The sequence below is a fragment of the Myodes glareolus genome, chromosome 10, assembly GCF_982192425.1.
Source record: "Myodes glareolus chromosome 10, mMyoGla1.1, whole genome shotgun sequence".
Taxonomy (NCBI): Eukaryota; Metazoa; Chordata; class Mammalia; order Rodentia; family Cricetidae; genus Myodes; species Myodes glareolus.
In genome coordinates, this window is record NC_142035.1 from 34,794,222 (window position 1) to 34,821,257 (window position 27,036).

The 27,036-nt window shown below is 46.8% G+C and overlaps 1 protein-coding gene across 1 annotated transcript; it reads left to right on the forward strand.

Moving 5' to 3' along the window:
• LOC125413883 (filensin) lies at window positions 1-27,036 on the forward strand. Its single transcript, XM_085696811.2, has 7 exons — window positions 1-58; window positions 7,320-7,415; window positions 9,674-9,766; window positions 12,999-13,106; window positions 22,571-22,791; window positions 24,525-24,610; window positions 25,937-27,036. The coding sequence occupies exons 1-7, from the start codon at window positions 38-40 to the stop codon at window positions 26,890-26,892; spliced, it is 1,581 nt and encodes a 526-aa protein (XP_085552937.2). The 5' UTR covers window positions 1-37; the 3' UTR covers window positions 26,893-27,036.

Sequence of the window (27,036 nt, forward strand, 5' to 3'; positions counted from 1 at the left end):
CGAAAATGAGCGTGAAAGTCAATTGGTGCTAAAAGAAATGCTGGACCGGCTTAACAAGGTGAGTGGAATACTGCCTTGACTTAAGTAGCTTCCGTACAGCCTCGGACTAAATGGTAGGAGCATCTGCTTCCCATAACCCCCTTTCCACTATTTAGGATTTGTCTGTTTCTTGTCATTTCTTCCTTGACTTGTTAATTTCTTTTTTTATTGTGCTATACATTTTTTCTCCACTTCCCAACTTCTTAATTTCAACTGAACCTTTGTGACTGAGCTAATGGACAAATGTACCTTATGAGGCATGGTATGTGATCTCATGAGAGAAATGTCGACCACAAAGCCGATGTGTTATGCTAGGTGTATTAACCTGCTTTCCATTAATGTAACAGAATACCCGAGGATGGGTAATTTGTAAACAAACAAGAGTTTTTAATCTCACAGTTTGGAAGTTGCAACTACAAACCCAATGCACTAGATCCTGGTTCTGGTGAAGGGGCTGATGACTTGGTTCACTGCGGGTAAAAGGCATCAGTGTTGGAGCATGGGAGGTGAACTTGCATGGTAAGATAGGAAGCCATAGCTGGGGTAGAGGATGTAAGGCCCTTACTCTATGCCCCCTTGAAGGTCCTATTACTTCTTAACACCTCTGCACTGGGGACCAAGCTCTCAACACATGGGCCATAGTTCTAGGCTGTCACGATATGCCAGCATTACAATGCTCCCACTGATACATTGATCACAAACTGCAATTTTTATTGTGTAAATCGATACCTCTGTTCTGTTGCTAGTAAATAGTTATGAGGTTGCTGTTCTGAAGCAAAGGACTCAGGGAAGAGAGGAAGAAACATCTCTCTCTCTCTCTCTCTCTTGCTCTCTCTCTCTCTCTCTGTTCAAGCATGAGGAATGGAGGAGGGGTGCCAAGGATTCTGGAACATTCTAGCTCTTTCTAGTGGGGACAGTTTCTTTTTTCTTATTGTCAAAAGGGTTGGACAGACATAGACATGGCTAATAGCTACAAAAACCATCTTTTCTGATCATGCCAGAGCTCACTTGTTGGGGTAGAAAGAGTCAAGGAATGACTTAATTGAAGGATACCGTTGAGGGTACATGGGCTTCCAGCCCCAAATGCCGCCATGCTTAGAGCCTCATTCTACTTGCTGATGAGACACCAAACTCGTCTTGTCTGTTTTGTCAACTCGACACAAGTTAGAGTCAACTGGGAAGAGGGAATGTCATTTGAGAGATTACCTCCCACCAGATTGCTTGTAGGCAAGTCTGTAGGGCGTTTTCTTCATTAATGATTGGTGTGAGCCCCCCTGGGCTGGTGGTGTTCCTGGATGGTATAGGAAAGCAGGCTGAGCAAGCCATAAGGAGCAAACCAGTGAGCAGCACCCCTCCATGATCTCTGCTTCAGTTCTGGCCTCCAAGTTCAGACTTTGAGTTCTTGCCCTGACTTTTATTCAGTGGCAGAGAGAGAGAGAGAGAGAGAGAGAGAGAGAGAGAGAGAGAGAGAGAGAGAGAGAGAGAGAGGAAGATTGACCGGAGGGCTAGAAGTGGAAATAAATCCTTTCCTTTCCATCTTGTTTTTGCTCATGGTGTTATGACAGCAACGGAAAGCCTAATTTAGACAAAGCTCTTCCCCCTGAACTCAGATTGGCCTTACAATCCTGTCTGTATAACTAACAGCCACTTCAGACCGTAGGGGTTACTCAGGGTATTTGCCACTAACTAGTTTTGCCTAACCTCTGTTGTCAAAGTGGCATTAAAACCGGAACTAAACATTTGAGAAGCCTAATTTAGTTTTTATCAATATTACCCGCATCTGGTGCCCATTCTGTGTGTGAGCAGCTTATGTGTTGTTCAAACAATGACCCGGGAAGAGGGGTGCCATTGATAACTAGCGGGCAGGCCAGCAGTTAGCATTTGAGACTGTCTCCGGCCAAAGAGAGGGCCTTTGAACACGCTAGACTTAACAGAAAGATGGCGGTAAAGATAGGCTTCAGCAGCGCTCCAAGGACACGAGCTCTAGGTTGATGGCAAGGGGGGTGTGGGGTGGGGGAACGGTGACTCCAAGCCTGTTGTAGGGGAGCTGGGAGTTTCCTTCATGAGCACCTTGTAGAGCCCAGGTGTTCTGCTCACACTTTAACTCATCCCATTTTTGGCTGTGGGTATAGTCCGAAGCTGCAGGAAGACCCACTGCCTTCTTCACTGGCCAAGGCTTTCAAGGACATAGATACCTAGCACCCTTCACCTCAGTGGCAATTTAGGCTCTCTAGAATTTCCCACTCAGCCCCACCATAGTGACGTCCTGCTCTTTACCCTTGATGGACATTGACAATGGCTTTAAAAAACTTTTGTCATCTCACTCTTATTACAAAAGCAATTCACATTCTCAGCAGAAAAATCAGGCAATAGAGAAAGTGAACACCAAGGAAAAGATGTCCCACTATTTCCCCACTCAGAGAAAACAGCACCAGGACTTTAATGTATACTGTGACTTAGAGGGTGGGTGTTTGAACTGTCAGCCTCGCAAGAATAACTCTCTTGATATTGCCACCAAGAGCGTAGGTGGGGGCTAGCACAGGGAATTGATGTGGTCGAACGCTGGGCCTGGGTAAGACCCTTCTACCCACAAGTGAGCTATGCTGTCCAGAAGAGGAGGGCAGTCTGTTAGTAGAATCATAACACACTGCTGAGTATTGGTGAGACCTGGGGCGAATCACTTACCTCTGAGCTTCAACTTCCTTATCTGTGGGGATAATTATAGTCCAGTGGAGTGAGGGAATGTCTCCACGCCCACTGAGCATGAAATGACTTAGCAATTTACATGATTCGCCTGTCAAATGGCAGTGCACAGTCTTTGTCTGTGGTGATGGCAGAACATTTGATATGACAGATGCCAGCTTCGTTTCCCCTCACTGTGAAGTGCATAATCTAATGGAATAGGAGATGACTTTAACTGGTTCGTGGAGGAGTACATTTTTCATAGTTGCGAGTTATGTATATTCTTAGATTTCTTTTATTTTATGTGCATGGGTGTTTTGTTCTCATGTGTGTCTGTGCACCATGTGTGCGGCCTGGTGCTTGCAGAAGTTAGAAGAGGGAGTTGGACCCCCTAGACATGGAGTTATCAATGGTTATGAGTTGCCTTGTGGGTGCTGAGACTTGAACCCTGGTCGTCTGTAAGAGCAACAAGTGTTCTTAACTGCTAAGCTCTCTCTCCAGCCCCAGTTATAAATACTTTTAAAAAAGGTTTGTGTGTGTGTGTGTGTGTGTGTGTGTGTGTGTGTGAGAGAGAGAGAGAGAGAGAGAGAGAGAGAGAGAGAGAGACTGTGTGAGACTGTGTGAGAACATGCTGAGTGTGCGTATGTGCCTTCACAGGTCAGAAGAGGGCATCCGATCCCCCTGGAGCTGGAGTTATAGGTGGCTGTCAGCCACAAGACATGGGTGCTGGAAGTGAAGCTGGGTCCTCTGGAAGAGCAACAGGTGCTCTCAGCTGCTTAGCCATCTATCTCTCCAGCCCCCCTGGATCATGAATTTTTATGATTGCCCTTTTATTTATAGCATATTACATAAAAAGTTCATTTCAACATTTCATATAAACCTAAGGAAAAGATGAATTCATCTAAAGAAAACCCAGAGCAAATAGTAATAGTTCTTGGGTTTAGTGAAGTCATGTAATCACTGGATTGGGAAGGTCCTTGAACCAGCTTGTGGGAGCCCCAGATCAGCCTCTGGTTACTAATGGGGCAGATTTCACTCCTAGAGAGAAATCAGTCCAGGGCCTTCTTTCTCCAGCGAAGAAACTCACCCATGAGCTGAGGAGCTCCAGAGCTCCTTCCCACATGCATGGCAGGCATAGATTAAGGTGTTTGCAGTCCTGGCTCACTCTCTGTTTCCTAAGGGCAATCAGAGATGCTGAGTCCCTCAGAAGCCAGACCCAAAGTCAAGGACTGGAGGTTAAAGATGCCTCTATGTCTAGATAGTGGATCCTTGTCCTGAGTCACTTCACCTGTTACCAGGTATGCAGGCTACATAGAAGACCTCCTGTGCTTCGCTGTGGGAACGTGACTCACTCATCCCAGAAGCACAAGGTGTGCACACCCCAGGAAATGAATCTTAGTCATCCAAGATCAGCAGTGAGTGGATACTTTCCTCAGTTGATTTCCCCTTACCATAGAGAGTTTCACAAGTCCCCAGGGTTTCCAGAAGAATCAAACCTTGATCACAATGGTGGCCTATCTGCCTGTCTACCCTTGTGGGCTGTGGACATCATCAGCCGAGAAAGAGGAGGCTGGAAGAGTGGAGTCTCATCCTGTTGATGCTCGGAAAAGCGATTCAATTTTTTTTAACCCCCCCCCCTCTCTCTCTCTCTCTGTGTGTGTGTGTGTGTGTGTGTGTGTGTGTGTGTGTTGACATGTGCCATTGCATGTAGTCAGAAAACAACTCACAGGGGTGGGTTCTCCCCTTCTACCATGTGGGTCATGGGGATAGAACTCATGTCATCAGCCTTGACAGCAGGTATCTTAACCTGCTCAGCCATCTTGCCAGCCTTGGACGAGCAATTTTGCTAAACAAGTCTGGAGATGTTTGCTTCGTCAAATCAACTTTTGCCTCTCCATGTAGTCTCAGGGCCAACTCCAGTAGTGTCACTTGCAGGAGGGAGTCACCCTTGGGTGTGGCTGTGGGAAGACACTGACACAGTCTTTGATGTTTTGTTCACATACCTGCCGTATAGTCATGTTGCTCATGCAATTAGACTTCCAGAACAGAACATTTTTGGTTCTCAACAGTACACATGCCAAAGCAAGCCACTGTTTGTTACCCCCTTTGAAGGGAAATAAAACCCTCAACAGAAAGCCTGAACAGTACGGCCAGAGTTGGTGATATGCTCAGCCTTTTGATGGAGCAAGAACCACAGGCGACTTTAAAATACATATTCAAGTCTGTGCAAGCTCTATAACTCATGACCACATATATGTACTTGGAAGATTACTGGCTACCAATAATTCCCGAGTTTGCTTATCAGCTGAGTCGGCTCTGAGCTGTGAACTTTACAGCTTCTCTCCCCCCTTGCTTTAAAATGAACAATAATTTAGATCGATGTAGCATCTAGGTACATGTGTTTACTTAAAGGCAATGAAAACCTTCAAAGGTTGGCTCATGTGCATGTAATTCACGTGCCACTGAAGTCCCCTGTGGGAAAGAGCAGGAGGCTCTGGGGTCCAGGGCTGAAAAGATGGGGACACGAAGCAATCACCTTCAGGGTTACCAGCTTCTACATGAACTCACTCCAGAGAAGAGGAGAGGAGAGTCCGGGAAGGGAGGTCTTTAGCAGGAGGCTGGAGTGTGGAGAGGCTGGCAGGAAATGAACGTGGAGGAAGGGCACCCAGAGAGCAGAGGGAGAGAGCAGAGAATGAGACCAAGGAGAGAGGAGTCTCAGCCTCCTCCAGGCAGATACAGAGAACAACTTGCAACATTTTTGAAAAGATTTTTTTGATACCCAGGGTTGAAGGAAAAGTGTTTTTAAATTAAATCCTACTTTGCCTTTGATGTTAATGAACTTGGATCTCTATTCTTTAGCAGCTGAGTCTTGATGGAAGCCTAGAATTCCTGTGAAAAAGTTGTCAAGGATGATTGTCAGGGTTCCTTGAACTTCAATTATCTCTCTGGTTCCTTTCTCAAAAAAAAAAAAATAGCTGTAAAACCTCGAATGTAGCGAGTAGAAAAGCGTTTTCATAGCATATGCAAAACCCTAACTTCCATTCCCAGCACAGTGGGGTCGGGGCTGTACATATCCTGGACCACGTGGACTTCACTGTGTGTCCTCCGCACCTGGAAGGGGTGTTGGAATCCTCGAGAGCATCTGCATTCCTAGCTAGCGCTCAGGTACTGTGATCTGTTTTGTGAGCCGTCTACTCTATTTCGAGCTCACACAAAGTCGGGGTGGGGATGTTTTCTCAAATTAGACAGTTGACACAGGCAGTTGATGCTGAAAGATCTAGATGCTTCTGCTGCTGCGGCATTTGGAAATTCAGCTGACAGCATCTCAGGCATAATGAAAACACAAGCGTCTACACATTTCTGCACTCTGGCACAAATAAAGGAACATGCTTCCAAAACAAATTCTCATCATATCAGCAACTGCACAGTCCCAAAGCGTCCGCTCACCCCTGGGATTTTTGGGGCAGTTTATTACACGATTGTCTTCCAAGCAAGACATGTGCTTACAGAGCATCTGATTAACTCCTATTTTGAAGACAAGTGTTGCATTTTTATTATCACACAGGGGGCTTTGCAATATTTCTCTGTAGGAACTAGTGTTGGTCCTGCATGATCCCCAGGGGGAGATGTGGAAGGATGGTAGGTGTCTGGTAGGATAGGCTCTCTGCTCGGCATCCCAGAAAAGCCCATGGCAGGTTCCAGTCTTGTTATCACCTGCACGTTTCCATTACTATTGGAGGGACCACTGATCAGCCTGGTCCAAGTGCTCTTGCAAAGAAGGACTTTAGACTTTGAACTGCACTTGCTGGGCCCCTAAGTTCTGTGGATTTGGTTGAAGCGTCACTAAGGGAATAGAACTGCTGGACATATGGGCGGTCTACGGCCTTTTGTGATCTGCAGAAAGATGATCCAATGTGTTTAGCATGTATAGAGGTCCATCTCCATCCCCATCCCAGGGGGCAAAAGCAAATAAGCATCTTTGTTTTGATCTTATACAGTGGCTGGCTTCTGCCGTATACTTTACGTGAAGGATGGTCCCAGTGGCTTTAGGAAATTGTGAGCAGTGTTTTCCAAGGGCTCGTCTGAGTGTTTGATTCTGAGTGTTTGATCTCTCTTAGCAAAAACACAAACATTGTCAAATGTCCCCTTTGAGGGCAAAATCACCCCGTAATGAGAACTGTTGCTGTCAACTAGGCCCAGTGTTTAGTTTAGTGTTTTGTTTAGGATGCAGCATCTAGGGCTGGCAAGATGGCACAGGGGGGCAAAAGCACTTGCTGTGTGTGACTGATGACCTAAGTGGGACCCTAGGAACCCATGGTGAGAGGAGAGAATCAGCTCCCGAAAGTTGTCTTCTGACCGCCACAAATGCAAGCTGGTGCACTTGTACACACCTCAAGCCTGAACACACACACACACACGCACACGCACACGCACACACACACACACTTAGGGGCCATGGTGTGGGGGGGGAGAATATGCAGTATTCTAGACCCACTGAACAAAACTCTGTTTTAGTAAGTCCCCATGCAGTCCCTGTGTTCGCATGCTGGTTCCCGGTACAACTAAATGTGACCCTGGTGTGACTCTTTTTGCTGCAGAAAGCTGATGAAGCCTTATTGCGTAACCTGCACCTTCAGCTGGAAGCCCAGTTTCTGCAGGCAGACATCAGTGTGACTAAGGACAGGTACAAAAAGGTAACCAGCACATGTGGGAAGGAACTTCTTCTAGAAAACCCAGTTTGGGTTTGGTTGGACAGAAGATTGCTAGAGTGAGCAACCTGGGATTACATTCCCCTGAACCAGCACGAGTCGGCCACTGGGTGGCACTTACCCAGCCTGGGGTGTACAGAGAGTGTGCCGGGTATTGCGATAGCAGGATAGCAGGGCTTAATGTCTGTTCTGCACACTGCAATCTACAAAATTAGCTAGACAGCTGCATCTCTGCTAAGCAGTCAGCTGTTTCAACGCAGAAAAATGCAAAAAGGAAGAGTGCTTTTATTTTAAGGTATTGTTTGACAACCCGTAGCTGTGCCTTCGAGGCAGCCTGTTGACATCTTTATTTAGGAGCCTTGACACGCTGGAAGATCAAATCCTAGCAGTGGGGAATCAGGAGTGAGCAGTCTGGCCTTACTAGGCTGCTTGTTGCGTTTCAGAATGTGAGTGGCATCCGGGTGCCACTGGGTGGGCTAACCGTGGGTTAGTAAAAAAGGAATGCCCACACTCCCTGGGCTCTGGCTTCTTCCTGTAACCCGGATCTTAGGTCTGTTGAGCCTTGACTTACTAGGAGAAACCTGGAGATAGGAAGGAGCTATTTGCTGGTGAGGCCAGAATTCATAGTTTCCTTCAATTTTCCTTGTTATTTTGAAGAAAAGAGGTAGCAAAACCCAGGAACCGAATCTGCATAGATTTAGCTACAAGTTGCTATGGCTGTGAGGACCCTTCTCCTAGGGTGAATGGGGGAATTTCTTAATTGGCCTTAGGACTCCTACCTGCTTTCACCCCAGGCTGGAATTTCATGGAGACACTTTCCTTCTGTGGGATTCATTTTTTTTTTTTGAGTCCTTGTTTCACTGATATGGTATCTGCACCTGTTTGCCAAGGACCTTACTGTAGCAGGTGGAAGCTGCTCTGTCTCATAGGAAATACCGGGGGACTTCCATATGCTTGGAGCAGCCGCATCCAGTGGCCGATGGGATGTATGATGTAAACTCCCTGGGCTCCTCTTGTCTGGGTAGCAGGACTTGGATGAGCTCCTCAGCAGCATGAACTCCGTGCCCATACGAACGCAACAGACGGCATGCCCTGCTCGGCCAGTGTCCTTCCCCGGTCACTTCCCTGTCCTGTTAGCCACATGGCCCTGTCTCATTGCCCTGTTCAGCCCTCCACACCCAGATCCTTCTCTGGAGAACCATTTGTAGGACCCAGCAAGCCTTGTGTTCACTCTCTCCACCCCACTGTGTGTGCTCTGCACCCTGCACTGAAGAACTCTCTCTGGCATCCTTCCAGCCTCTCTCCAGGCCCTTGCCAGCTTCCTCCTCCACACCTTGCAGCTTCCTTGTATTTAGCTTCCTTGTGTCTATCCTGAGAGCAATGCCTGGGGGCAGTCCCAAAGCAGCCCAAAGTCCCCTGAAGGCATTTAGAACAATAAATAGGGTGTGATGCTCCCATTCACTATCTGTTGGACCCCAGCCTGGTTTGGAGGGACTCAGATCAGCCCCTATGGGCAGAGTCTGAGGTGGTGACCCATGTACCCCAGTTATGTGAGTGGAGGGCTATGGGGATAGAGTAAGAGAGGGGAACATTGGTCTCACCTGGGGGCCAGAGATCGGTCTTTTTCACTCATGGGCCTATGTAGCTTTTTGGACAAGTTGACCAGTGGTTGGTCAAGGCTGTTTTCTGTAGAGGGGCTGTGTTCTCAGTCATTGCTCATATCTGCGAAAGGTGCATTCAGGTCACCAGGCCTCCCTGCAGATAGTTGGCCCTGTTTCATAAAAGGACTCCCATTCTAGAAGACTTCAAAAGCTTGCCTGAGAACATGCACAGCCAGTAAGCCATTTAGTCTCAGCATGGCTGGCTAAACCTGCCCCTTCAATGAAACACCGTTCTGTGCTGTCAGAGTCCTTTGCAGCTTCCAGGACTTGTCTGCCCCCCTTTCCTGTCATGCGCTTGCCATCCAGGTCTCTGTGAAGCCAGGGGCAGTGTGGGAAGTTAGCCGAAAGGATGTGGCAAAATAAGCCAAGCCTCGGTTTACTCTTCCGCCCGGTTGCTCTCCTGACGACGTGGGATGCCCACTCCACAGTGCCCTCCCCGCAGCACAGCTGACCCGTCTGTCATCCCCAGTGCGCTCCCAGCTGTGGGAAAACTTGTGGAGGCACTCATTTCTGGGCTCGCTCAGGACGGGAGGGATGCATCAGGCAGCTCGACTTGCAATGAAAACTTTCCCTCCGTGACAGAATCTTCTGGAAATTCAGACCTACATCAGCATCCTGCAGCAGATCGTTCAGGCCGCTCCTCAAGTGTGCCCGGCTACTGGTGGGACGAGGGAGGTAAGAACTGGAGCCATGGCTGCAGGAAAGGTTGTCCAGTCCTGGGGGAGGCCATACTCTCACAGTCTTGTGGACCAAGTTGACCTGCTCAAAGGTTCAGGAACACGTACTGAATCAGCTGGCTAGAGCCACAGTAAGTGAACCCCTACCTACCTCTGAGTGATGTTCAGGTGTGAGGTTTAGTCTGGTAGATTGTAGAGGACATAAGCTAAGTCCCTTAACATTGCCTTAGGTTTCTTCTCCTAGGTAGTGTGAGCGGTTCTCTCTTGCATACTTTAAAAGTGACTGCCAAGATGGTCTTCAAAACGGTGTGCCGTATTAGACTCTTTTCTGCCGCCAACAACACAGTGATAGACTGGGCAAGCTAGGAATAAAAGAGGATTGCTTTGACTTATGGTTCTGGAGATTCAGGGTCAAGGGGCTTTTGTCTAGTTACAGTGTTTTTGCTGGTAGTGTCCAGAGATAGTGTAGGACACAACAAAAAATAGAATGAAAGGAAAATACCACCCTGGCCTTTTCTTGGTGGTTGGGGTAGGCAGGCCAAAGTTTGGTTGGAGTGATGGATCAGATTCTGACAGAGATTTTTGTTGTTTGCTTTGTTTTTCAAGAATGACCTAAGACAGTGACCCTCAGCCCTGGTGCCTATGCAGTTTCCTAGAAGATTGATCAAGCCATGTCCCGCACCAGTGGCTGGACTCCGCAGAGTGGGGCTGTGCTCTTCGGGGCATGCAGAGGGCAGACGGAATGCAGAGCAGAGATAGGCTTGCCGTGCGCTTTAACTTAATTAATAAACAAACAAACTGAAAGCCACAAGGCTGAAAGATTCCCCCACCCCAATGCCTTTGATAATAGCTGTTGCTCTCAGGAACTTACAACTTTCCTGGTTAGCTGCATAGGGTTTGTTCAAGACGGTGCTGGTCAATGTAGGCACGGATGGGGTGGAGCTCCTGGGTCTAATCTTTCCTTAAGAGCTACTGACTGTTGATGGCAGTGGAGAGGGTACTAATTGTCACCAGCATTGTTCACATATACACGGGAAAGACAGAGAGGCACAGATTCAGAAAGTATTCTGTTCCTTGTGAATCCTGACTTAAGAGTTCTGCACACTGGCTAGTTAGGTAGACACTGGTTAGTTAGGCAGTCACTGGTTATTAGGTAGACACTGGCTAGTTAGGTAGATACTGGCTAGTTAAGTAGACACTGGTTAGTTGTTAGGTAGACACTGGTTGGGTAGATACTAGTTAGGTAGATACTGGTTAGTTGGGTAGACACTGGTTAGGTAGACACTTGCTGGTTAGGCAGACATTGAATAGTTAGGTAGACACTGGATAATTAGGTAGACACTGTGTAGTTAGGTAGACACTAGTTAGTTAGGTAGGCACTGATTAGTTAAGTAGACGCCAGTTAGTTAAGTAGACACTGGTTAGTTAAGTAGACACTGGTTAGTTAGGTAGATGACACTGGTTAGTTAGGTAGATACTGGTTAGGTAGACACTTCCAGGTTTGTTTCATTGACTCTTCCTTTTTTTCTTTCTAGAAATTTGTGGAAGTTGCCTTTGCACAAATGAACATTGTTAGGGTTTGAACATGGAATGTCTCTTAGAGGCTCACGTGTTTGAATGCTTGGTCCCTAGGTGGTAGCTTGCTTTTGGGAGCTGTGATAGTTCGAATGTAATTGGCCCCTATAATCTCATAGGAAGTGGCTCTATTAGGAGGTGTGGCCTTGCTGAAGTAGGTGTGACCTTGTCAGAGGAAATGTGTCACTCTGGGGGCGGCTTTGATGTCTCCTATGCTCAAGCTCCTCCCAGTAGGACAGGTCCCTTCTTGTTATCTGCAAGACGTAGGAATCTCAGCTACTTCTTCAGTACCATGTCTGCCTAACACACTGCCATGTCCTACCATGATGATAAAGGACTGAACCTATGAACCCCAATTAAATGTTTTCTTTTTCAAGAGTTATTGTGATCACGGTGTCTCTTCACAGCAACAGAGACCCCAACTAAGACAGGAGCTTAGGGAACCTAGCTAGGGGAAGTGGGCCAGGTCTTAAGCGTTTCAGTCAGTGGTTAGTGGGTCCTCTTGCTTTGAGCCTTTGGCAGTACAGTGCATTATATTAGGAGCAGAAGGAGAGAGAGAAAGGAGACTTGGGACCCAGTCTCTCCTTCCAGGGTATAACGCCTTCTATCTAACTTCTTCCCACTAGGGCTCCCTTCTAAGGCTTTCGCCACTCTCCAAAGCTCCTACGTCAGTGGCCAACCCTTCAACATGTGAACCTTTGATAGCCACACCGTAGCAGCTCCTTGTGAGGTGTCTGTGAGCAGGGGCTGCCTTCCATACATGGCTTACACGTAGTGTAGACTCAGCTTTGAGTGGATGGGGCTTTGAGGGAGTGTCCTTTGTGCTGAAGGCAGGGTTCCTAAACAATCAGCCTTTGTGAATCACTGGTATTTTTGAGCAAGTGGAGAGGCAAGTCAGGGCAGACTGTGAACGGATTGGAAGAGGGGTTCCTTCCAGACTTCCAGATCATCCTGAGGCCTGTGCAGTGGCCTCCTCGGAGTCCTACTTCCCTTTCGCCTTGTGGGGCCGGACGACTCCTGCATGGGACTGTGGCATAGCTCATGGCTCAGAGCACAAAGTGGTTTTCATCTTCATAGGCACAGAACCCGGAACCAAATGAGCATCTGCACTCCACAGTTTTCTTTTCGCCAAAGGGAAAGCAAAGGCTTTGAAAGTCAAATGTCTGTCTGACTGGTCAGTCTGGGGCACTAAGAGCTCTATGCCCGTGTCTCCCCGTCTTGGTTGTCTGAACTTTACTCTTTAGTCGTTCACAGTTCAGACAGTGGCCACCATGGGCCTGTTTGACTCAGCTTGGGCTGTGGTCACAGGAACCCTTAGTTTATTGCTCCCAGCTCTGGAGGCTGGAACTTCAAGATCAAGTTGCCAGCAGAGCTGACACCTGTCGCAGGCTCTCCTCCATTGTGTGCCCACATGGTGGTGGCTGGGAGGGTGAACCTCCTGCTAACTCTTTCTTTTTTCATAAATACGAGCCCCACATTCATGACCTCATCTGACCCTAGTCACCTTCCAAAGGTTCCCACTCACCAATGCCTTGACAAATCCGGCATTGGCACATGAACTTGGGGGATACGAAGAAGAGACCCTACTCTTCCACTGCCCCTCTCATCTTTGCATTTCTTCGTTGTGTGAGTCTGAGTCTGGTCTCCTCATGCAGGAGAAGCTGTTGACAGAGCGGGAAGTGGCTGCCCTACGGAGCCAGCTGGAGGAGGGCAAGGACACACTCACCCACCTGCAGGCGCAGAAAGCTGAGCTGCAGGCCCAGGTATGTTCCACATCCCTAGCAGGGTCCTCTGCGCATTTTATAGGAATGGAACGTGCAGGCATAAGTATCCATTTCTGTGGCTGTTAACAGACTCAACACCTGTGTGCCCTGCACTGTAGTATTCTGAGCAGGTGACCAAACGCCTTGCTTTGCCCTGGTCTGAGACTTCCCAGGCTGTGTGTTTTAGCATGTAGCTAAGAAGAGTCCTGGGGAAATGAAGCTAGAAACACATGGACAACCTCATGGTAGGTCTTGTGTCTCCATTGAGTCTGCCTTTTCCTACCAAGGGCAATAACCCTTTTCATGGGGTCACTTTGCCTACATCAAGCCTGTTAGAGGCAGACACATACCAGGGTTTTAATCCCACATTCACCCAATTCATCTGGGTGTTTCTGTTTCTTCTTTCCTGATGGTTTCTTCTTTGGAATTGGTAATGGTCCAAGAAGAATGCCCACTTGGCGGCCGGTAGGTGGTTTATGCCAGCGTGTGCCTCTCGTTAGATATCTGCTAACACGAGGCTCCCATGTTTGTTTCTTTTAGTTGTGGCTTTTATGATTCATAGTCTTGATTCCTTCATGTTTTCATTCTTGTTTCCATGCAGCTGGGCACAGCAATGGAGAATATTGAGTTTAAATGCTGCACTTCCTACAGCTGGGTAGCCACATGTCCTAAATCAATCAAATTATATTTATATTTAGTATAATATATTACATATATTATACTATATATATTAAATATAATAAATTATATTATATTTAGTAGATAAGTATACCCAAAGAACAAAAGAGAGTAAGATCTAAAATTCTAACTATAAAACCTGGGACATCTAGAAGGACATGTCACTTAGGTCCCGCCTTCCTGCACACAGCATTGGGAAAAACTTAAAACTTTTCCCGGATTCACATTTTACCTCACTCAGTCTCCGACATCCTGCCTTCCATCCCCACTGGGCCACTCACAGAGCGTGCACTGTGCAGCGTTCCCAGGGACACTGGAAAGCAGCCAGGGACAGTGGTTGTTCCTGAGCTGAAAATTACAGGGGAGAAATTGAGTCATGACCCTAAAATGCATTCTTCTCAGGATATAGCCATGGCTCAGGCACTAGATACTTTTTGGTGACTATGATTTTCTCTGAGGACCCAAAAGACTCAGAGAGAGGGGAGGAGAAAAGCAGGAGGGAGAAGGGAGAGACAAAGAAATGTTTATGTAGAGAATGTGTGTTATATACATATATATGTGTGGGATGTATATATGGTATGTGTGGTATATGTGTATATTGTGTCTGTGTGTAATGTGTGAGCAGGTGTGATGTGGATGTATTTGCGGTGTAAGTATGTAGAGTACATTGTAAAGTGTGTGTGGTATGTATATTGCATATTTGTGTAATGTGAAGGGTGTTTGTTGTGTGTTCATGCAGCATGATGTTTGAAGTCTGTATGTATGTGTATGTGAGATGAGTGTATATGAGGTATATGTATAGCATATACATGTGATTTTTATATGAAATGTGTGATATATCCGTATAGGGCATATGTACATGCATGTGGGATGTTTGTAGTGTGTGTGTGTGTGTGTTTGTGTGTGTGTGCTTTACATGTGACTGAGGAAGTGGGGTATAGGTTCAGTCATGGTTCTGGAGACTCTGGTTTTCAAACTGTTAGTTATAACTCATTGGTGTAAAATGCATTCAATAGAATGGATTGGTATAAAAAAAGAAGACAGTTCCATGTCTGAGAACTGAGAATAAGAATGAACAGAATGGGAGTTAAAAGTGTAGAGTAATTTTGGAAAACCTTTGTCTTAAATATATCTGTATATGTTTGACTACATATACATTTGCTCAAATGCACACATATGATGTGACTTATGGTGTGAAATATGTCACTTTCCATGGCCAGGGTGACAGCGTTGAAAACCACAGCCCTAGATACTAATGAGATGAATGCTAGCCTGGTACGGAAAATTCTAGCTCTGGGGACACAAAGAATGTTCTTCTTTCTTTGGGTACACATCTGTTTTTGTTGACTGTAAAAATGTGATGTGTATATGGAGGGTGTGATATATCTATGTAGGGTATATGTACATGCATATGGAATGTATGTGTTGTGCATGTGTGGTATGCATGACTCAGGAAGCAGGTGCAGGCCTGTCATGGTCTCAGAAACTCATGGTTTTCAAACTGTTAGCTACAATTCATTGAGTGTGAAATGACAGGATTAGCTTGGTTTCTGGAGCATGAGGTAGAACTTTCAGGCCATGCCCTGTTCTCACCTCATGCCACTACTGAGACTTATTTTTTTTTTTTTGGAGTCAGGGTTTCTCTGTAGCTTTAGAGCCTGTCCTGGAACTAGCTCTTATAGCCCAGGCTGGCCTCGAACTCACAGAGATCCACCCGCCTCTGCCTCCCGAGTACTGGGATTAAAGATGTGCACTACCACCGCCCGGCTTCATTTCTGAGACTTCTAAGTTGATCTCTGTGTCTAAGGCAGGCCCTCACAGCCTCACCTAAGTCCCCTTCCTTCCCCCTAGGCTTTGGTAGTCTGGTGAGGCTTGTGAACCCCTATTCAGAAAATGTTAAAAGCAAGTCAATTATATAAAGATAGTTGTCAAAAACTGCCAAATAATTCCATGTGCTATACACCTATCCTTGACTTGAGAGGTCGTGTTTTGATGAGTCCATGGCAAGTTGAAATAGGCTGAGGTGAAAATGGGTTCTGCCCACCTATCTATTCCACATCCTGACTTCACAGTGCAGCACCCTATAGATGGTCTCATGTGTCCTCTTCTAGCTGACTCAACTCTGGCTTGCTGCCCCCACTGTGCTCTACAAGAGGGAAAAGTGCAGAACAAGAAGCATGGCCTCTGCAGATACACATAACAAGGGGGCCAGCACAAGCCTGAGATTGTCTGCAGGAGCTAGGACAGCCGCTTGTCAGTTTCCAAGGGGATTTTGTTGTCAAATCCCCGCAGATCCTAAAGTTCATGCATGCTCAAGTCTTTGAAGTGTTTTGGTATTTGTATATAACATATGCAATTCTCCCAAATGCCTTAACTCAGCTCTAGAGACTTACAACGCCCAGTATAGTGTGAGTGGGGTGTAGGTAGTTTTGTTTTTTTATTTAGAGAAGAATGACAAAAAGGCTGTATATATTCAGCAGAGACACAATTAAAAATATTTTCAATCTCCAATTGGTCAAGTCCCTGGATGCGAACTCCTTGGACTTGAGGGTGACTGTGTTCAGTAACAAAAGACAGCTGTGGATCTATGGAAACCCAGGCTTGCTGCTTCGCAAGTTTCCCCAACCCAGGTTCATGAAGTGCCTCTTGCACATGTTCTCACTGCTCTGTAGGTCAGACAGAGGGACGAGCATGGTTGATCTCTCTGCTCTGGGTCTCCCAGGAGGAAGGAAGTGAAGGAGTGGGCACGCTGGGGTCCCAGTGGGAGGACCTTGTGGGAGAACTTGCTTCCAGGTCACTCATCACTCATGTTGTTGGTCGATGTCACTTCTGCCAGCCTCTAGGAGGGAGGACCCGTTTCCTTGCTGACCTTGGTCGTAGAGGTAAGGTGCATTCCTTGGCCCAAGGCTGTACCGTCTTCAAAGCCAGCAGCTGCACGTGGAGTCCTCCAGTGTCTAATCCTTTGGCTCCAACTTCACTTACCTGGCTCCTTCCTCTAATAAGAGCTTACGATTGATTTAAATAACTTACTTTTTAAGAAATGCTAATTAGGGGCATTTCTCTTCTGGCCTGCAGACATACACACAGACAGAATATTGTATACATAATAAATAAATAAATAAATATGGAAAAAAGAAATGCTAATTAAGAACTTAACACTTACAAAGTCTGTTGCCGTCTAGCATAGTTATGGTATAACACTGGGACCGAGTGCACAGAGACTGTGAGCTTGTCTAATTAGCTGGAATTAAAAGCAATAGTTTCTGATCGCCACTGGGTGTAACAATAGACACTGGGTGGACATGTGTCATGAATTTGCAAGTTTCCAGGTCACAGTGGTGGTCCTGATTCAAGAGTCATGGTTTGAGAACCACAGGTGTAAATATGGGTCACTGGGGATGTGAGGGGTGTGGCAGGTGTGGGGGATGGGGTGGGGCCGGTCAGAATGTTCCATGACTGATCTTGTGAGTTCCAGGCTTGAGCCTGGTCGCCTTTGGGGTTTTGCTGGTTTAAGAGCCTTTGTGTTCCCACAGTGAGTAGCTGACCTCTAAGGGAGATTTGGTTGCATAGCTTTTTAGCCATGCCAAGGCTAGGACTAGGGACAGGACATTTGACAGGGCTGCAGCAGATGGTTCTATCTCTGCTTAGGGTTTTTGATACTTCCAGAATGTTCCACGGTTGCGGCATCAGCATCATCTGGGAACTTGCTAGATCCCAGATGCAAACTCATGCAAACTCATGGGTACGTCCAGATCAGCCGTGACCTGTCGGTCCCTGTTTTAACAGGCCCTCCAGCTGATTCCACAGGCATTTGAGAGACTCTAGATCCCTTATTAAAGAACAGAGTCTGAGAAGGGAGCTGGGGACCCCTCCTTCAAGATGCCCAAGTCTCCAGAAGATGCCACTTCTTCCAGGCGGAGGAGGAATGACAGGCAGTTTGGTGTCTTGAGGGTACTTAGTTCTATTGCTTGCCAATCAGGGCTCGCCCAGGCCTCTTTTTTCATTAAGGTTCTCACTGCCATCTAGTGGTGAGATTTGGAAGTTAGCTCTCAATCCATGCAGAACACAATTTTCTTTCCTAAAACAAAACACCATGTTTATTTGCTGGTTTTGTGCGTGTGCTCGTGTGTGCGTGCATGCGTGTGATTGTGTGCTCATTTTCGCGTGTGTGGAATTGTTAGACAACTTAGGACTACTCTTAGAAGTCAATTCTTTCTTTTATCATTTGGGTACTGGGTCTCAAACTCAGGCTTGGAAACAAGCACCTTTGCCAACAAAGCCATCTTACTGGCTGTATTATAATATGATTACTTTGCATAAACTGGCCTATTTATTGTTAGATGTCTCAAATAGTAATGCTTCTGTTGGTCTTTTAGCTCCTTCTCCCCCTGATGGCTGACTTGACTGTGATGGCAGAAGTGGCCTTGTAGGTCCCGGCCCTTCCAGCCCCTGTTTTTCCACAGTGCCAATGCCTGTGGCTCTCCTCTCCATCTTTGTTTTGTCACTGAAGGAACAAGTGAACAGGTGTGCTGCCTGATTTCGATTTTCTCCACCGTTTTCTAGAGGGAGGCACCTGGGCTGCTCCCTCATTTACCAGCGATTGTGACCTTCTTGGTGCAGTAAGCCATGCCACGTGACCTAGGACTGACCCCTGAGGGCCTCTTCCCCCTTTTAAATAAAGTTCTTACACCCAAGGACATCCTGGTTCTAAGAGGGCTGGGGATGCCGTTCACTGCGCAGATGGGGCGTGTTGTCCAGCTCCGGCATGGCCTTCTGCTACCCTGTACTGCTCTACGAAGAGATAGGAAGAGGCAGACCATCCCATGTGCCAAGGGGAAAACATCCACCTCACTTACAATGTGAGGCACAAGCTTCTGCGTGGCTCATGCGTTCCACCTGCCTCTCCCTCCTGGGCCATGAAGCCCCACTCCAGGTAACTCTGGCCGCTCTTCTTTTCTTTCGACCCCTCCTGTGGTGCCTGGCCTTTAGGAATACGCTATCTTTGAAAATCTCTTTCATTTATCGGTGGCAGGGACAGGTGTTTGAGGTGTAGCTGGTTTCAGCGCCAGTGGTTGAATCACGTATGTGATTCCGTGTCTCACTCTCTAATAGCCAGGTTAGTGGTGGCTGGTCCCCAACACAGTGCAGAGATACACATGCTAAGCGGCTCCCTTAGCCACATTCAAGCTTGTGAAAGTGAAGATAATTTGAAAAATATTATTTTTTTCAGATGCGTACTTTATGTTGTTATGAAAGCCATATTGGCATAGACAGAAGTCTAGATTCATAAACAGATGTCACACCGTTGGGCACTGGGGAAGCTGGATGTGGGAGTCGGAAGAATCCCGTGGAGTATTAGCTGCCTGTTAAGGTTGAAAGGTGGCTTTCACACATGCATGGACATCACGCTACCTGAGAACATAACCTCTAAAACGCACATACTTCTTCAAATGAACAACCAACCAGCAAGCTATCTGCCACCAAAAAAAAAAAAAAATCAGACCATCAAATCATAAATTATAAAAAAGATCACACTTGTTCTGTAGGGTAAGAGCCTGTGGAGGATTTTCCAAGTCCCTAACTTTATTCTTGTGATAACCCCTTGCTTAAGGTTTAAATTAAGGTTAAAATTTTTCTAAATGAAAACCCTCAAGGAGATCTTTGTGTGTGGTCACATTGAGTCCCATGTGTGTTCAGTGGGGAGAGCTGGTGTGCCTGGTTGGTAATAGATGGCAGTGCACTGGGGCCTATAGTGGACACACACACACACACACACACACACACGTGTGTGTGTGCATCTGAGGCCACAGTTTCAGGAAGTGTCTCACACCCTATACAGTTGGGTTTGCATTTTGGGGGTGTTGATGGGAAAGTCACTTAACCGGCATGCCTCAGTTTCCTCATCTGTAGCAAAGGGAATAAAAGGAGCCTCGCCCTGATGAGACCGTAATGAACTTGGTGAGTTGATCCATTACTAGGATACACACTTTCCTATACATCAGGACTCCCGCTCTAGACAGGGAATCCATACCCAAGAAGGACATAGGTTCTTTTCATCCCTCCCTTTTTCTTCTTTCCTTAACTGAGGACCATTTCATGCACATGCAAAAGATGACCAAGGATGTTTTCAAGCTTTGTGTCTCCGTCCTCTGACACATGGTCCCACACGTTCCCTTGATGTTGCCCTGAATCAGCTCCGACATTCAAGCCCCAGAAGGGTCTTACAATTCCCTTGTTTTTGAAAGTGTTTCCTGGAGTATGTGACCTCTGTGTATGCGCAAGAACAGGTGGCTGCCCCAGCAGGTGGCGGTGTAACTTGGCATTTGACATTACAGGTGATGGATGGAGATTGATTTTGGAGCACTAGAAACCCACAGCGACTGGCCTAAACAGGAAGTTGTAATAAATTTAGATTTCTACAAGGTTGAAATTTCTACCACATCCTGTAATCCTCTGTCCCAGCCTCCCCCAGGTTCACATTTTATAACCACCTAGGACAATGAGGAAATCCAGCAAATTCACAGGGATGCCACACTTCCCAAGTGATGATAGTACCCATGTTGAGGCCCTGTGCCTTCCTGAGCTCCTGCTGTGGAGGACAGTGTCTTAGTGTCAGCCTTGCTAACTTGGTGATTGGGGGAGTTCTGAAGACCTGTTCCCTCCTCATTTGGGTTCCTCTGATGTATTGTCAGGATCTGATTGAGGGTCCTTGTTTTGGGGAAGAGCCTGTGAGAGGTACCATTTCTCCTGACAGTGCTGACTTCAGTGTCTTGGTTAAAGTGATTCATGCTGTGTTCTCTGCTGGAAAGGTCTCCTCAGCCCCCCAAGGAACTGGTTGTAACAGGAAGCTTATGAATTTGAGAGCAGGTATGTAGCAGGGACTAGGAACCAGGATCTAAGGCACTGGCTCGCTGCCTCTCTCCTTTCTCTTCCTTCTCTTGGCACAGGCTCCTACATCTCTGCCTATCCTCCCTCTCCAGTTCCATCTCTCTGACTGAAGACATGTCTCTCTCAGCTTCTCTGTGTACATTTCAAAAGGTCATGGCTTCAGAATGGCAGTCTCAGGCCCCCACTTGCATGTCCTCATGGTAGCTTGGAACCTACCACCACTTCACTGCTTTTGAGATAGCCCTTTCTGGAGCCCCAGACAAGAAGGCATATGATGGGCTCTCCCGAGTTGGCTTCAACTCTGGTTCCAAGCTTCTATATTGCAGGTTGGTGGCAGGTAGATTCCAAGAGCTTGCTAGCCAGTTAACCTCGTCAATATGATGAGCTTCCAGTTCAGTGAGGTATTTTTCCAGACAATAAGGTAGAGAATGATGGAGGGAGACACCTGCTATCCTGTTCTGGCCTCAGCATTTGTTCATGAGCCCACACACCCACACACTCAGTACATACATCACACCTTCTACCATACACCTCAACCCCACCCACCCCACACATATACACACACCGCATACATACCCCCACATACAACATCACACATACCATACACATACACACCACACACTTACATACATATTATACACATCATACACACGTCATATACCCACACACATTACACACACAGCAACATATAGACACATGTAATACTCCTCACATATACACCCATACACATATCATATACATCCACATACAAATATCACACCCACACATTGGTATACTACACTTATTTTCCACATCTTCACACCATACATACATATACACATGTATACTTTACAGCGCCATACGTGATACATGTATATACGAATATCCTTCCTGTACCACACATGCACGTTCATAAAAGAGTTCAATCCATGTACCTGCTCCCTTACCCATTCATCCTTCCAATGCAATGGATATTTTCCTAAACACCTTTATGTGCTAAATTTTAAAATATTACCACTGATGGAAGAGTTCACTTGTCTTAGCAAAGATCATCACCAGACTATCCAGTGTGGACACACAGGCTTGGATGCAGGAAGCGCCTTGAAATGTACAGGCCTGGAGTTGGATATAGATGTCTGTCTAGCCTTCTGTAGCTTCAGTCATGATCCATGAACCATGACCGTCAGCGTCTCATGGGAAGTGGTCAGAGATGTAGTTTGCTAGATCCTCAGAATCCCTGTATTCCCATGCCTGGCAGCACTAAATGTATGGAGCAGTTTGAGAAGTGTTGCTTTTGATAGAAGTAGTTTTGTTTTTTTCTTAAAGACGCATACATACCACATCCTTTTCTTCTTGAGATGAGATTTTGTCTTATTGCATATAGTAAGCTTGTCTCTAAGTTCATGTACAGGCTGTTCACACTCCCAGCAACAATGTAAAATGGCCTTCTTCTATATTTCCACCACATCTTTAAAAACTTAATTTACATTTGTATGGTGTGTGTGTGTGTGTGTGTGTGTGTGTGTGTGTGTGTGTGTGTGTGTGTTTGTGATATGCATGTGCCTATGGGTATGTGCAGAGAAGCCAGAAAAGAATGTCAAGTATCTTTCTCTACCACTCTTGACTTTATTCTTGGAGACTGGGTCTCCTGCTGGTCCTGAAAATAGCCACTTTGGGTAGGCTGGCTCAGCAGCAAGCTCCCAGGATCTTTCTGTGTCTCATCCCCCTGACACTGAACTTACTAGCATGTGGGGGCTATGCCTGGCTTTTGCATTGGTGCTGGAGATTTGAACTCAGGTCCTTTTGCTTGCTCAGCAACCCTCATGCTCACTGCACCATCTTGCTGGCCCCCACATTAGCTTTTATCTGTCTCGGGGAGAAGATGTGAGGCATTTCACATGGTTTGTGTTTGCCCACAGACAGCATCCCTGGAACAAGCCATTAAACACGCTCATGAATGTTACGATGATGAGATCCAGCTTTACAACGAACAGATCGAAAACCTACGGAAGGAGACAGAGGAGGCCGAGCGGTCTCTGGAAAGGTCGTCCTATGACTGCAGGCAGCTGGCTGTGGCCCAGCAGACCCTGAGGAACGAGCTAGACCGGTATCATCGGATCATTGAGAGCGAAGGCAACAGGTATGGTCATGCCTCTGTACGCGTGGCTCCCTGCTCTGTCTACATCTCCATTCTACAAATCTCTGTCGAGGGCCCACTATGTGCTAGGCACGGTTGGAGGGACGGGTGATGTGGTGGGCCAGGAAACACAAACACCCTTGACTTGAAGATGGCTGACTCTGTGGCAGAGGAAGTGTGGCAGAGCATTGGAGAAGGTTTGGGCAGAGAGCATGGGAGGGATGGGGGGATGGTTGCAGGTATGCATGCTATTTTTAAGTAGTTTGACCAGAATAACAGATTTTAGGGGGCTGCTTTGTGCCCCCTGGGAACTGATGGTCTAGCAGGTGAGATCACGGATTTGTGTCTCCTCTGCCACACGGCCCTGAGCAGTGGTTAGAGCTGCTGCTATTGCTGACAATGCTACCCTTGTGATTACTGTCTGGCGTGATCAGTGTAGGTCTCCTCCATAACAGAACTGTGATAACCCCGCTTACTGCTGGCAATTTCCTCTGTCTCTCTCCAGGCTGTGCGGATAGCCATCTATAGATAAGCTTCCGAGACTAGGTCGGGCATCACGTTGTGGCTTTTCAACATCAGTCCTCCCAATGTTTTGAATTTAGGTTGAAGAAGACCAGGAGTCCTCCTTTTCCAAGCGCCTCACAGCAGAGTTCCGTTTGCTCCCAGTGCTCTAGCTTGGCTGTGTGTGCCTGGTATGAACACTTGGCAGGAAAGCAAGCTCTTGTCTGTTCTCCCTCTAGCAGGAGCCGTGTGTCCTGGGGTAGCCCCACATTATGCTTCTGTTTCTGTGAGAAGAACTGGAGACCTGTATTTAGTGTTCTTTGGACAGGTTTTTGTGTTAGGGAAAGAGCATCCCCAAAAGTTAATGGTGTACCCTCTTGGCTGGCCTGTTAATGTTACCTTTGAAGTAGATGAAAAGAGATAAACATGGTACAGTATGGAACCAGCAACTACTGAGTACTCTACCTAGATTCAGTGATTTCTTACATCTTCCCTCAATTTCTTTAAAGTTTTATATTTGCATATTATATGTTATTTAAAAATGTTTTATATTATTTATCCTATTTATTATGTCCTATATTCTATGTATTAAATCCTATATATCACATATATATCACACATACCCTAATTATATATGTGTATATTACAATATCATAAATATATATGTATCCTGTATATCATGTTTCCCATATAAAATATCTTACTTGCCCTAAATATTTCAGCCTCGATTGGCTATTCTTTAATTGAAAAATGAAAGCCCACAGGCTCCATCTGATAAAGAAATGGTGCTTTAGATTCTAAGTAGTCACTGTTTAGTGCTCTCAGCCTTCTCATAGTTTATGACTTGAGCCTAAAGAAATGAGAACATCTTCAATGTCCTTGTCCAGAGTGAAGACATGGGGACATCTTCAGTGTCCTTGTCCAGTGTGAATACATGGGGACATCTTCAGTGTCCTTGCCCAGTGTGTTAATGTCGATGAGGTTAACAGTTTGTAATGTGCAATTCATGCACACTTCTCTCTCTCTCTCTCTCTCTCTCTCTCTCTCTCTCTCTCTCTCTCCTCATTCTTCCCTCTCTCTCCTTTTATTATCCTCCCTCTCTTTCCTCTCATTCTCCTTCCTCTCTCTAAATTTTCCATTTTTTTTTTTAGTCGAGATTTGATCTTATTCCTTACTCTGTTTGTTTTGATGACTTAAAAAGGGTGCCACTTTTTTTTTCTGGTTCTTTCTGCCAGGTTGAGCTCAGCTTTTATCGAGACTCCCATCTCTCTGATCACCCCGAGCCATGAGGCCTTTCTCAGCCTCGGATCCAGTGTAAAAGGTAACGTGCCTCAAACTCGGCTCTGCCTTCCAACCCTGGCTTCCTCTGCTTTCTTCTTCTGTCTAGGCCAAGTGATTGTTGTCCTGTTTGCCATCCATGCTCCCTTCTGACCTGTCTGGAAATTCTACATGTGCATGTGTATGTGCGCAGGTGCACGTGGCTGTGTGTATGTATTGTTCCATAGATGATACTCACTCTGTTTTGTTTTGCTTTTTTTGTTTGTTTGTTTTTGTGATAGGGTCTCACTAGGTAACTCTGGCTGACCTGGAACTTGCAATGTAGACCAGGCTGACCTCAAACTCTACGGAGATCTGCTTGCCTCTGCCTTCTGAGTGCTGGAATTAATGGCACACACTACCTTTATTTATTTGGACATTGTCTCTTATTGGCCTGGAACTTGCCTGCTAAACCATTTGCCCCCCACCACTCCTCATTCTCCTGCCTCTGTTCTCCTAGCACTGGATCATACCACCACTCCTTTTTTCCCCTGCTCCCATGGGTTCTGAGAGTCAAACTCAGGCCCTCAGGCATGTGAAACAAGTATTTTACAGACTGAGCTACTTCCATAGCGCAGAAATCGCTTTCATGTGAGGGAGATTGCCTTTCCTCTCTCTTTGATATGCTCTTTTGAATAGAATGTGTAACTGGGCCAGAAAGTTATGAAGAAAAGAGTTCATGGTGGGTAGCCCACCCAGGAATGCCAGCCTCAACATGAGACATTTAACTGCAAAAGAAATACAGATATGTATCCATTTCTGAATTTGAGACCATCCATTCCTCTCTCAGCTCCAAATGAAGGGAATGGCAATCAGGAGATAATCCCAATTAGGCTGTAGGGACACTGTAGGTAGATGTTGTCTCCAGGCCTGAAGCCACCTGAACCTGATGTAGGCCCAGCAGTCTTGCCTTGCGCTTCTTTTGAGAGAGGTAGAGAGATGGCTGTGTGGAGGGAGTTCCCACTGTGACCTCTGTATCTGTGACCGAGACTGGGGTTATTCCCATTGGTGTCCTGGTACGGTACGCGTGTCCGTGTGTTACTCCAGCTGAGGGTGACAAGTGAGTGTCAGAGAAAGTGGCATCTTTCCTTCTCTTTGGGGGAATCCAGAGGGATCGTATGACTCAAGCAAAGTTTCCCAACTGGTTGAGCTGGGACCTCAGCATGGGTGAAAGATCTGTAGTGGCTTTCCTGTTGTTTGTGGCTCAGCCTGGACATTCACCTGTTGCTGGACACCCACCTTCAGTATAGCTGTCTTGTTTTTCAGCGGGTGTCATCATTGCCTCTCGTTGACACATGTGTTGGCTCACTGCCTGTGTGCTTTTCCTTAGATCTCACCAGGGCTGTGCAGGATATCACTGCGGCTAAACCGAGACAAAAGCTCCTCCCCAGGAGCCTCCCGAAAAGAAAGGAGCTTATAGCTCAAGACAAAGTGGGCGAAACCCTGGAAGATGCACAGTTAAAAACTCTGCAAGAACCAAACCCAGGGCAGGTGGGACTTAAAGCAGACAGTGACTCTCAGCTGGGACCAGGGGGTGGGAAGGAAGGAAGCCCAACCCAGGAGGGGGGTCCCGAGGATGTACCAGATGGGGCCCAGATAAGCAAAGCCTTTGGGAAGCTGTGTAAAGTAATCAAAGAGAGAGTGAGTGGCCCCAAAGAGCCTGTGCCAGAGCCACCCTCTGACCTCTTCACCAAAGGGCGACATATACTGGTCACGGGGGATGCCAGTTTTGTGGACCCTGAGTTTTACTCCTCCTCCATCCCAGCTAGAGGAGGGGTGGTGGTTTCCATTGTGGAAGATGCTATGCCTCATGATGGCCATGTGGAGCCCTCTCCTGGGCAGCCCATGCCACCCATGGAGAATGGACAAGGGGTTCCCCAGGGCAGGGAAGGTGACCACTCAAACCACCAGCAGGTTACAGATAAGAATGGGATAGGAGCCAAGGAACCAAAAGACCCAGATGCAAAAGATGATGATGGCCAGAAGGAAGATGAGGGGCCCAGGCGACCCTGTCCCGTCATACCTGGTCCTGATGGACCATCTACACCCCATTCACAAACGCCTGGGTCCAATCAGGGTGGACCAGAGGGGCCTGGGAGCAAGAGCAGTAGCCTGCTGGCAAAAAGCCTTCCTAAGGCTTTAGCTTTTAAGAAGGTAGAGGTGGTGGAATCTATTGAGAAGATTTCAACAGAGAGTATTCAGACGTACGAAGAAACCTCTGTCATTGTGGAGACTATGATTGGAAAGACAAAGACCAACAAGAAACCGGGAGAGAAGGGCTCTTAAGATGCCAGGGCTCGATGGAAGAAAGCATCTGGGGCCAGCGTAGGTGAAGCGCCTCGAGGTGGGCTCCTGTTTGGATTAGATCGTAGTTGACCTATCTGGCATTGCCAATGACTTTCATTAAAATGCTTTTTCTCTGCTTGCACA

Bases quoted from the DNA above. Each gene is read 5' to 3' on its own strand.
- LOC125413883 (XM_085696811.2), top strand. From the start codon at position 38: ATGCTGGACCGGCTTAACAAG. The intron at 7,416-9,673 runs GTAACCAGCACA...CCTCCGTGACAG, and splicing joins CTAAGGACAGGTACAAAAAG to AATCTTCTGGAAATTCAGAC. The intron at 24,611-25,936 runs GTAACGTGCCTC...GCTTTTCCTTAG, and splicing joins CCTCGGATCCAGTGTAAAAG to ATCTCACCAGGGCTGTGCAG.